At 30.6% G+C, this 13,361-nt stretch overlaps 1 protein-coding gene across 1 annotated transcript in view; it reads left to right on the top strand.

Moving 5' to 3' along the window:
- LOC129223244 (peripheral plasma membrane protein CASK-like) overlaps positions 1-13,361 on the top strand; it is a 166,874-nt gene that overhangs the window by 138,610 nt on the left and 14,903 nt on the right. Inside the window, exons 6-7 of the mRNA XM_054857809.1 lie at positions 5,699-5,767; positions 11,634-11,871. Coding sequence (XP_054713784.1) covers positions 5,699-5,767; positions 11,634-11,871 — 307 coding nt within the window. The remainder of the gene's footprint in view (positions 1-5,698; positions 5,768-11,633; positions 11,872-13,361) is intronic.

Raw genomic sequence — 13,361 nt, forward strand, 5'->3', positions numbered from 1 at the left:
ATTTGACAAATTTTATTTTATTTTACTATGCTTCGGAATTTCTTTGTAAAATATATGACTCTGTCTTTATTAATAACACCTAGATTTTTAATTTCCACTCACATTTTTGAATGCAAATATGTTTTGACTGTCACATGTCAAAAACCTGCAGATTCTGCATTATTTCTTCTGAAATACATTCAATACAAAAAAAGTATTGAATTCGGGGAAAACTTTCAAATTTCGGATGTCAACGGACTTGCACGTTTTGAGATGTGCCGAGTCCATTTTGCCCATTTTTGGAAAATATCTGTCTTTGTGCATGTGTGTGTGATCGGTTATTTGTGGACGCTCTCTAGAGCAAAAACTACGACATGAAATCTAACGAAATTTGATGAACACATGTACCCTATGTGAATTGGTCCCCATTAGCTTTTGGCGCCAATCCCTCCAAGGGAGTGGAGCAATCGAACGTTTTCTCCGTTAACATATACGTGCTTGCTATATTTCCGGAAGTAACGGATGGAATCACAGAAAATTTGGTCCATTTTGACTTTGGAAGGTACAGGTTCTGATTTGATTTTCGCGCCAATAGCTCAAACGGGGGGGGGGGGGGGGTTGTAATCGAACGTTTTTTTTCCTGTTCATTGCGAGCGCTTTTTATCTCTAGAAATAATATTACGTTTTAGATGAAATTTGTAGTAATTCTGAACCTACATAGAATAAACAAGCGCTGATTCAATTTTTGTGCCAATCGCTCTAAGGAGGGCTGATTTTTTTCCAATTTTTGTGCGAATAAAGGCTTCTCAAGCAATTTAATTGTTTTACAATGATCGGAAAATCTCAATGATTTTAAAAAATTTTACATGTTGCTATCTTCTATTTGTTATAAAATGAAATATTTGAAAACAAATAAGACTTAAGAAATAATTTTCAGTTTTTGCTCTTTGATTTTGCTTTAGCGGGGACATTTCAATAATCGGGACAAGGTCCAATGGTCAAATTTTTGCTTTTTGCGTTCGTAATACGTAATTGCGTACATATATAAACGTGACGATCAGCAACAAGTTCTTTTCTCAGTTATGTTTGTTCTGTCTAGAGTCTCTCTATGAAAATGTGTTTGGTTTGATATAGGGACTCTAGTCTTAAGCAATTTATCAATCCCCAAATTTGAAGTTCAAGAGAGCCCTCTAAAAACGAATCACAACTGGTTTAAACGAGAGTCCCTAGTTTAAATATTCAGATAGTTCATTTGAGAGACATCCTCGAGGAAGGTAATTGTCTATGGTAGAAGCTTCGTCTTCTAAACCGGAGGTCGTGGGATCGATTCTCGCCGGTGCCCTGGGTGTCATTTCCTTCTCTTGTGATGCAAATCTTTCCTATGTGTGTCCGGAGGCAAGGCACTTAGTACGCAGTCCGCTATGTGTGCGGAGCTGTGTAGTTTCTGAAAAAAAAAAATAAATATTGAGGGCATTTCAAGCTATACACAGGTGAATGCTTTTGTCCAAACCAAGCTTATGATAACATATTACAACTCCAGCCATTTAATGTTACTAATTGAGGAGAGCCTTTGTTTTTTTTACAAGCATTATTAATGTTTTTCGTGTGGCAACAACTTCAGCCCTAAGAATAAACAAAACACCGCGTGATTGAAATTGAAGTATTTTCGTTTATTAACATTGAGTACATTTTTACTTTATAGCAATTGCTAGTTGAAGAAACTAATTTCGTGCAATAGATTTTTTGCCAGAGATATCAACCAGCATGGCATCTGTAAAAATTCCGCCGTATAATCCAAGCGACCCATCACTATGGTTTTCAATGTGTGAAGCAGCTTTTTCCCTGGGAATTCCAAGGCCAATCACTGATAGTAAAACCAAATTCCACTACATTATTTCTCATTTGCCGCCCGAAGCTGCTAGCCTTGTGCGTGATGCCGTAATTAATCCTGATAGAATAGATCCATATAATGAGTTAAAAACAAAATTAATAAAACGTACGTATGATTCCTCAGTTTTGGAATTACGAGAGCTATTATCAGACGAAGAATTAGGCGAAAGAAAGCCTACAGAACTGCTCCACTCGATGCTGAGAAGCGTGGAATCTCTTGATGTGCCCGAATATCTAATGCTTGAGATATTTCTGCAGCGTATGCCTGCATCTGTTCGCTCAATACTTGCTCTGTTTGAAACTTCTGCTCTTGACAAAACTGCAGAGTTAGCAGACCGAATATTGGAAGCAGCCCCAGCAACGTTTGATACTATTTCTGATACTGAAAGAATATTGTTTGAAATCCAGAAACTTAATGAAAGGATTGATCAGCTGTCAGGACAGAGGGTTGATCAGCTATCAAGACAAGAAGTTAATCAGCTTTCAAGACAAGAAACTGATGAGCTGGCAAGGTATTCAAGACTCTTTCATGATACCATCAGCTCCGAAGATGAGAAATTTGAGTTGTCTTCGAGGACCCGCCAAGTTCGCTTTCATGGAAGGTTAGGCTTGTGCGTGTACCATACCCGTTATGGTAGTAAGGCTCGAAACTGTAAATCCCCTTGCAAGTTGTCGAAAAAGAGGAAATTTGACAGGTGAACCTGAAAAGCTCATCTCCCCGAATCTGGTCATTTTTAGTCGTTCCAAATGAAGAACAAAAATACCCTTATATTACTGATTTATGTTGTTTTCATCTTGCCAGTAGATATCTTTTTCATTGTGAAAATAAAATGCTTTTTGGTACTTTTCTGTTGATATAGGTATGTCGTGATATGTTTGTAATCATGGAGATTATTTTTCATTTTTTTTTATTGTCCCCATGTTTGGTTAAAGTTGAAAAGAAACTACTTTATTTGCCAGTATTATATATTATTTTTTCCTTATGGTGAACTATTGAACAAAACAGGACTGAAAGTTCCAATTGAAAGGAAAAATAATCTCCTAAGTAATTATATTTTAAACCTTTAAAGGTAAAAATATTTTCTACTAGATATGATACTGTAAAATAGCTGGAAAAGTTCTATTAAAATTATTAGCCATCATTTTTAAATGCTGCATTAAAATATAAAATTAGAAAAAAAATAGCAAGCAGGGCACCAAAGTAAACTTATTTTTTCAATTTTCGCCAAAGGTTGAAAGTAAACAAGTTGCCAAGTTTTCAAAATTATTTTTATGTTTTATCAAAAACCTTTCTGTTTCACAAAATTAAAAAAATAAAGTTTTTTGAGATATTTGAAAATTGAGGGGGTTAGCAGTTGCATGATGAAAGGTTTAGCAGTTACAGCAAAAAATGTAGGACGCATCATATATCTGAAAAATTCATGAAAATCTGAAAATGTCTCATCTTTTTATGAAACAGATATGTTCCTGTTTTTACTCATGTGAATCATTATTTCATTCTACAACATTATACTTGCTTTGGTTGATAAATCTTACAGACTGATAATTGCCTTAACCAGATATGGAACAATAAGTCATATATTTTGAAACTCAAATGACTTTCTTTTCCTCCTCTTCTTTTTTTTTTTTTTTTTTTGTTTGTTTGTTTGTTATTGTTTGTTGTAACAAAATTTATAATGTTGATATATCGTTGGCACCATTCTAAACTAACAAATAAAAATAAAACTTGTAGATCACGTTTTTTAAAATCGATGGTTTGCTGTAGTAACTCAAAAAGGACTACCTACTACTTATAACTTCAAATGCTAAATTTTCACTTGAAACTGTCTATAAAAATTAAATTATTAAAAAATAATTTAACGCGGCGTCGTTTGATTAGGAAGAATTTTATTGGCTCTCCTGAAAAGTGCCAATTTTTACATGTGTTAGTTTAGCATGGTGCCTACAATGACAATATGTCTGTGGAAGCTCTTGGAAATATTTCCAATTTTTCTTTTACTTGAAGCTTCTGAAATGTAACTGAATGCTTAAATCTTAAAATGCTTCAGAAATGTAAAGATGGTACATCATAGTAAATTGAATAAACACTTTGAAATGTAAAATTTGTTGTGTGCTCTAATTACAAGCATTAATTCATATTGTACAGGGTGTCCACGCACCTGGATAGCAAGGGGATTGTGACTATGATCGAAAATGATCATGGAAAATCATGATTTGCAGCAAAAAATGATCTAAAATCATGGAAACTGACATCTAGTCGTGGATTTTGAGTTCAAGAACATGCATATTTATATTGGAAGAAACAGATTAGATGCATAATTTATGCATCTGACCCGTTTCTTACGATTTTTCACGTCAGTCCCGATTTTTGATTCAAAATCCGACTGTATCCGCTTCTATAATACTCATTTGTTTTTCTTTACTATGTGATTCTACCATTTGGACATTTATAATTATGTGTTTAGCATTATTTCAAAGCTTCTTTATATGTCTAATTGTGTAGTTGAGGACTTGTAGACTTCCAATTTTGCTGCTTTCATTAGACTCAAAAATGTTAAGTCATTTGCGTCTGTATTGATTCAGGAGACTTATTAAATCATTACTAATTTTCAGCAGTGTCTTATGTTAATGAAAATTTTAAAAATGGGTGTGAAGGATTAATAAAGGACGTTTAGAACATTGATAACATATTGAAATCAGAAAATTTTAAAGGGTATAAAATTTTAAAAAGTTCAAGAATGTTCAAAAATCTCAATTTGAGAAATTTTTCAATTATTGTAGCTTATCCTAAAACTTTGGCAGTAATATATCTCATAATGTCTGGTAAGTTAATTGATATTTTCTTCTGATCATTTTTGTATTTCATTTATTGTAAACTTAATTTTAGTAATTACTAAATTATTGCTAGTTGTTAGTCAGAGTTTCTAGAAAACTACTAGCTTTAAATATATATATTACTTCTGTATAAAATAAATTATTTATTTTAAAAAATAAAAATCTAGCTGTAATGTTAATTTTTTTTATATATTAAAACAATTGGACTTATAGAAATATTATGGGATAGGTGGTAGCAGAGGTTTAAAATCACTTGCTGTTACTATTATGATTTTTTTTCAATTTGTAAGTTAATAATAGAATTGATAATTGAAATATTTATTTACAGTGTATTATTTATATCATTACTATTACTTAATGTACAGAATTTAATGCAACTTAATTTTATTTGTGATTTGGTTTCTGCTGTTTTTTCCACTATCTCGGCAAAAATACCAACCCTGTGTGAAAGTGGTGTAAGTTCAAGTTTAGGTTCATCCATTATTGGATAGAGGAAACCATAAATCAGAGCAGCAACCATGTTTAGTACAAAAATTACAGTGAGACCATTCAATTACTCTCCTTTTCCAAAAATTGATCTACACCACTTTGGGTCTCAATGAGTCAAATATAAACCATTGAATGAATTTCAGCTTCATCAAATGCATAGCTACATTTCTTAATTAAAAAAATAAATAAATAACTGTAGTTAAATGAGGTTATAACAGAATAAGCATTTCAAAAGCTTACAGAACATTGGTTTTGTACTAAATATTTTTTATTTTTAAAATTATTTATGCAAAAGGGGTGCTGGAACTTGCTTAGACTTAGGATTTCAAACCTTGTGGGGGGGGGAGGCTTTTAATTTGAAAAATAATAAAGAAAAAAAGGAAATCTGCTCAGTTATAGCTAAAAAAATGTCATGAACAAATAATACTGTTGTTAAATTTTAATAAAGTGTGCACCATTGTGTTAAAAATCTAAGTGAACTTTATTTGAATATTTATTATTTCAGAGAGATGCTCGTGGCAGTGTCACTTTCAAGATTGTGCCTAGTTTTCGCAGTGCTCCTCCTCCTTGTGAGGTAATTTTTTTCATTAATTTTACACAAATCATTCCATTGCAGAGTTCTTAATTGTTCTGATATTATTAATTTTCCCGATGAAAAATATTTTGTCCTGATTTTTAGAATTTTGTCTCCTTATTCCTAATTTGTTTTTTGAATCCCCCCCCCCCCCTATTTGAATGCAGTGAAAAAAGTCTGTGAAAAATTGGCGCTAAACAATTTTTCACCGAAAATAACTTTTTTCGACAAAGAAGTCACTAAATATGGAAAATGTTCCAACTTGAGCATCTACTTTTTCGAAAATTGCATGCTATGTTCAAGATCTCAAGCCTGTTGCATCCTAAAAATGTTGCACCTAATTTGAAAGTTAGAAGTAATTTTAATACATACTACATTAAATCAACTTATTCTATTTGTTATTTTAATGATTCATTTGTATTTTTGTCTGAAACTCGAGTTATCATGAAGCTATTGGTTGTTAATGGTTTTTAAAAAATTCTAAACTGTGAAGGTATTTGAGTTAATTGTTTTATTTTCCATTTGAGTTTAATATAAAATATTATTAAAAAGCATCTTCTTCACTATGTTTTTACTTGTTTTTGGTGCTTGCTAAAGTTTATACTGTAGCAATTTGTGATACATAAATGAGTGCTGAGGGATAGAGTAAATTATATGCCTCAATTCCAACAGGAATGTTTGAAATTCAAGTTTGTATTTGAAAGAAATGCAAAACTTTGCCGCAGTTGCATATCCCATTTTTTTATAGAATCATTATACACACTCTTTAAAACGACCTCCCATTAAGGGGAGATACAAGAGGAGAGGCATAGGGGTCATGACCCCCCCCCCCCAAGCTATCGACAACGTTATCCGTTCAGTTCACATTGTGTTCTAACATTTCATGAATAAAATATGAACAATTTCGGTAACCTTTTCAATTCAGGGTTTATTAATGGCCAAATTGATCCTTTTTATTGACCACCAAGTAGTTACAACAATTTTTCGTACTAAAAACCATAGGTTTTTTTCATGGAATGGAGGGTCATTCTTCATGACTCCCCCTCCCCCACCCCATCTGTATCCACTCTTGCTCCCATTTCTGCAGTTATTCTGTTGTAGGGACAGATGCTTGAAGTCCTGTTTACTATTCCATGGATGCAATTGTATTTTATCATCTGTTCAAGCTTTTAAACTATTGTTCATTCCAATATATTGTCTAAAATTTAGTATCAACTTACTTGGAATTCACAGGACTATCTATTCTATTTTTCAAATTGTTATTTCTAAAAGCAAAATATTTCCGGTAAAATTAGTGATTTTAAAGATTAAAGGGTCAAAGAACTGATAAGAACTGTACACAAACAGCAGAGAATTATAAAATGATTTGTTTAGAATAAGTGAGAAAAAAAAACTCATCAACAATATCTAAATACGAGGATTAAACTAATTTATTTTTATAATTATTTTGTATCAGCAGTTATTTATTACCTCGTTAATTCTGAATTATTTTTTTAAATGAAACATAACCTGTAAATGTCATTCCAGTATTTTTTTAAATGACTGAGCATGACATGCAAATAGCTTCTATTTTCGCATTATGAAGACAGCTATAGCAACCTATTTTGTTTGAAGGACAAGGGTCATAATAACAAATGTCGACAGAGTTAGTAATTTGGCTAGATGGAACAAAATTTGCCCATTTTACTTTTTTAGCAAATTGCATTGGTATCATTTTTTATGCTAATTCTTTTTTTTCTTTTTTGAGAAAAGAAAACAGAAATTGATTTCAGCATGTGATGTAGCATAAAACCACGTTTTAAAGTTTTTTTTTTAATACCTGTGTGCTTGAAAAGTAAAAATAAGAAATAGCTCCTTATAATTGCACAAAATTGCAGATTACTGCAGACACATGTTTTGTGACACACATTCGTAAGAGGAACCCATCTTTCAATGCAAAATAAGTAAGATTATGGATGAAAAGACATCTGACAAAAGCGGATATTTTCTTCTTATTTTTACTAAAACCACATTTTGTCAAAAACACTATGTCTTTATAAAAATATATTTACTTATTCTTCAAAGTAATTAAATATAAAGACAGGCACATTGTATATGTGATTAAATTGAAAAACCAACTTATATAAAGCGCAAATTAACACGAAAATACAGCATATAGCTATTTCAAGGCTACAATGGAGCCTCTTCATCAGTGCAAAAAACTCAGCACACAACCAGAAAGTCGTGGGAGAACTTGGAGACAGCTGTTGGATGAACAGGAAATAGTTTTTTTAATTCTCTTGTGATGGTATAGATGTTGTCTTCTGGATTTTCTTGCACCAAGGGGCTTCTTAACTAACTGCAAGCAATAACAGAACAATCTTTAATGATAAGAAAAATAAGAGAGTATTTTTTAAAAATAATAATCAAATCCATTTTTAAGTGATAATAAACAATTTGCATGTTAATTATGTGTAAAGTAAGTGCTAAGAGTGTAGTGTAAACTCCTAATTATCCCCGGAATAGGGTGACATGGTAACCCCGGTTAAGCGAAAACAGCCGATAATCTTAATAATAGATAACAATATTTATTGTATACAATAGCTAAAACATATTAATAGAACTCTCGCATACATTTAAATTATAACTAAAAACATTGCTACTTTGTACAGTGAAACCTGTGAATAACAATACTGTCTATAACAATAAACCTGTCTATAACGAAATTTTCCGTGGTCTCGCGAGCAATATGTCAGCATTAATAATCAAACTGTCCATAACGATAACCTGTCTATAACAATACTTTTTTTAGGTCTCAACAGTATCGTAGTAGACAGGTTTTACTGTATCTACTAATATTGAATATAAAAAATAAATGTAAAATCTAACAATGAACAATAATACAATCATGAGTTTTTTTTAAAGTTGTGATAAGACTTGCAGCAGGGCTGGCAAGGTTTTGGACTCTGTGGTAAAAACCCTGGTTTTTACCGCCCTGCCAAAACTGTTCGAAAGCGTCCAAATTTATATTTTTAGAAAAATTGTATTTTGTGAGAAAACATCAGAAACAAAATAAAATGTATCAAAGTAATATTTTATATTAAATATTTATTCAATGTGAACATTCAACTTGTTTATGCAGCTAATTGAATTCTTGATTAAAATTTTCAATTTGTGTGCAGGAGTTGTATTTTTTTTTTTTTTTTTTTAATAATTGTAACCAAATTTCCCTATATTTACACATGTGTGCTAATGAAAGAAGGGTTGGAAAGATTTTTACTGTCCTGTTCAAAGCCCTTGTGTCCAAAAGTATCCAAAACTATTTTTTGAGAAACTATCCTGTGCAAAAATATTAAAAACAGAAAAAAATGTGTCAAAGTTTTTTTTTTTTTTTTTTGAATATTTGTGAACAGTCAAGTTAAATATATATGTAACTTATTTATACAGCTGATTTAAATCTAGTTACGGATAAGTTGAATTCTTCATTTAAAAACTTAGATTTGTATGCATGAGTTGTTTCTTTTTCCCCATAATAGCAACCAAATTTTTCGACATTTATACATGTATGAAAAGAAAGTGTTCAAAATATAGTGCAATTTTTTACTTATAATGCAATAAATTACAATTTTTGTAGTTATAGAATGTACTAAAATTAAAAGTATGAACTAAAAAAAGAAATAGCACAAGTTTTAAAATTTTTGTGCAAATATTAAATCATCAATAATTGTTCTTTAATCTATGATTTGAGAAATAATTTTTGTTAAAACATCATATTAAACTTATTGCAAAAAAAATTTTTTTTTGCTCCTAAACATTGCAGATTTAATTGCATTCCTTTGAGCTATGAATGGAACTGAAATAAGTTGTCTTGGTAGTGTTGTGAATTTCCTTTCATAACTCTACAAACTGTTACATAAGGAAGTTTTTGTGAAAAAGAGCTATTAATAATTTTGTTTTAGTAAAATATTTTTTAAATAAACATTTGAGAAAAATATTATCAAATACTCATCAATTAAACCTTATTAATATTATTTATGTTTACGCACAACAAATATAGCAGTAAACACATTTTAATTAGATTACACCCCCATAGCTTCAGCATACTTTTGGACAGTTTAAGACACTTTCGAACAGTTTTGAATGGTAAAAACCACTGTCCTGTCCTAAACCAGTTTCGAACAGTCCAAAACCCACACCCTTACCTGCAGATAATCGGGAGGTTACTGTGTTTCATAAAATCAAGTTAGTGATGTTTTCATGTATTTTCTTGTTCAGTGATACATTCCTTTACTACCAACATGAAACCACCTTGCTAAATTATTGGAATTTTCTTTGAAACTCTTGAATGCTTTCTGCATTTAAATTACAACATAAGCAAACATTTACTGCTGTGATAAATATTTAATAAGTCATTAAGATTAATGTAAGATATGTATTATTAAAATGAATTTTGCTTATAAGAACATGCACATAATTAACTGCAAAGCTTCAAAATTTATGTTGGTATAAGTCAAACTTCAAAGCAAAGTTAGGACTAAGTACTATTTAGAAAGATTCATGAGACTTTTCCCGAAAAAGGATCTATTATTAAATAGACATAACATGCACCTGTATTTTGTAAACGTCTTTTTTTTTTTTTAATATTTCTTATTATTCTTCCACATCAAATGTGAGTTGTGATTGCAACAATGAGTGGGGCTAAGAAAAGGTTCAATGCAAATCAGAATTTTTACATTTGATTCTTAAGTAGGATTGGAAATTGGAGGATTGTAATGAAATTTTTGTTCTTAAAAAGGGCCTAACTGCTTATTTCTAACAATGCTTAAAATTAATGGATCTTAGCTCTAATTATCCTCTTAATCATAAGAACTTTATTTCCTGTACCTTTTTTCCCTCACTAACAGGGGTTTTTTTGGCTACAGCTTTCAAGTTATATTGTTGCTAGAAGAATCAATTTATGATTATAATGCTTGATTGTTATTTTTAAAATATGAAATTTGAATTTATGCGAATTATATTGTGGAATTTATTTTTCAAAATAGTTTTTCTCTTTATGCTGCTAGTATTTTAGGATTAATCCTCCTCCTATTCTAGTAAGTAACTATTTTTTTGAAATCTTTTTCCTTTTTTAATTGGTTTATTTTCTGAACTGTTTCTAATAGCCCTATTTGTATTTGATAATTCGTAATTAACATTGATCGAATTTTTTTCTTTTTCTTATTGCTGTTGGATCAGCTTTTTAAAAGTTTTGTTTTTTTAAATTAAATTTTCTTTTAATAGAGTTATAATTAAAACAAAAGAATATTTCTTAACAGCAAAGAGTTAGTTCTTGTTTTTTGTTTAATCCATGTTCTATCCTATTTTGTAACTATGTTTTGAAGTCACGAACTTGAATCGGCATTTTTAGCATTGTCCATCATATTTCTATGATGATAAAAATTGATGCAATAGTGTTTTCGCACCACAAATGTTATTAATATCAAAGCAAAGCTACCTAGAACTCAGGTCAGCCGAGTTTTTCCTAGATTGTCCCCACTTTCTAGGCTCCCATTAGAAAAAGAAGTAAGGACTCATTGACACTGGGTACACCAAAAATGTTTCTACTTCATTCCTTCCAGTGTCGATGAGGTCCTATACAAAGAGAACACAATATTTAAACTTGATTATAAATACTGTGAGGTTAAAGTCAGCCGAACTGGTTGCTATATATATATATATATATATATATATATATATATATATATATATATATATATATATATATATATATATATATATATATATATATATATATGCATCTCTTATCATACAGATATCAAATTTTTAGTACCCTTTAAAATTATTTAATAGTTTTTACATTATTAACAATCCATTGTTTACTTAACAGATATACGTTCGAGCTCAGTTTGACTACAACCCAAATGAAGATGAGCTCATCCCTTGTGCACAAGCTGGAATCGAATTTCGCACTGGGGACATTCTTCAGATAATTAGTAAAGACGACCATAATTGGTGGCAGGCTAGAAAAGAAGGATCTGATGGAACTGCTGGCCTTATACCCTCGCCTGAACTTCAAGAATGGAGAACTGCTTGCTTAGCGATTGAGAGCTCTAAAAACGATCAAGGTTTGTCTGATGAACTGTTTTGTTTTTTATGTAAATATTTATTTTCAAGACTTACAGCTGAAGTACATCAATATTTATTTTATAGTGCTAAAGTAGGTCAGAATTAATATTAATTATAATACTTGCTTATGTATGAACATGCAGCAGAATACTTTTAAACTGCCAATCTATGAGACATAATTCTCTATAAGTCTCACTTTTTTCTTTTTTTTTTCAGAAATAAACAGTAAGTTGTGATGTTAAAAAAAAAAAACTATATTCTGAAATGCAAATATAACAGCATCTATAGCAAATTTATTTTTGCAACAGATTTTCACCTTTCCATCTTATTTCAAGGCTTTTAGGAAAATATATTTACAGTTGTAAAAAAGTAGTCCTAGATTGTCTTTGAAAACAAATCCTTTGCTAACCATGAAGCTAGAAAAAGTGCAATGTAAAACACTTACTTCTGATTAAACTGCATATTTTTTGCTTTGATATGCTAAACAGTTTAAACTTATTCTAATGTGCAAATATATTGATGTATTCTGAATATTATTTTATAAATTTGAAACTGCTTGCATAATGTCAAAATTTTTAAAGCACAAAACCTCTGACCCCCAAATTGTGTTATAACAGCCTCCTTTTGTAATGTAATTTACGTTCTACTTAGTTATGTATCATGTTTACCCATACCTCCCAATTATGCTTATTTTTTTATGAGCATCTTTTTTGTTTTGCTGGCCTTTAAAATTTCCTTGAAAACCTTAACTGTACTCTAATTTACATAGTCTGAAAAATTTGCCAGAACACTTAAAAATACGAATTGAGGAAAAAAAAACTTATAAAAAAGAAAAAATGTGGCAAAAGTATGGCAAGCAAGGATAAATAAGCACTAATCCATTACCTTATCATTAAATTTATTAAAATATTTATTGCAAATAATAAATTAAATTACTCAGCTTAATATGTTACATCTAGGGTTTTAAAACTAGGTGCCGTTGCAAGAGGCGAGGGATGACGTAAAGTGCCCATGTTATCAATATGTTAGGTAGGTTTGCCAAATAAGGTCATACAGAACAGTAAGGCCATCCCCTCATTTTTTGGTCTAACATAGTAAAAATTTGCTTCATCGTCATCAGAAAGCCTCCAGGATGATAAATTGTAATCAACAAGCAGTTTTTAATAACCGGGCAAAAGTATCACATGCTGCATATGCTGCACATGTATGCACGAATTATATGCATGAGTGGCAAAACAAAGAGTATGACAAATTATCAGTTGCCTTGAATATGACGATTGATTTTTCTCCACCATGAAAATAAACATAGAATTTTCGGTAATGTTTTTTGAAGTTATCAAATGTGGTTTACCTATTGATATTAAAGACTCTTGCAATTTTTTTTACTTTCATAGTACGTTTTGGCATTTGCTTTGAATTCTATGTGAAATAATCTTTGCCCAGAGTTTTTTTTTTTTTTTTTTTTTGTTAGGGCTGTTGTTCCCAATAA

Source organism: Uloborus diversus, chromosome 5 (assembly GCF_026930045.1).
Source record: "Uloborus diversus isolate 005 chromosome 5, Udiv.v.3.1, whole genome shotgun sequence".
Lineage (NCBI taxonomy): Eukaryota > Metazoa > Arthropoda > Arachnida > Araneae > Uloboridae > Uloborus > Uloborus diversus.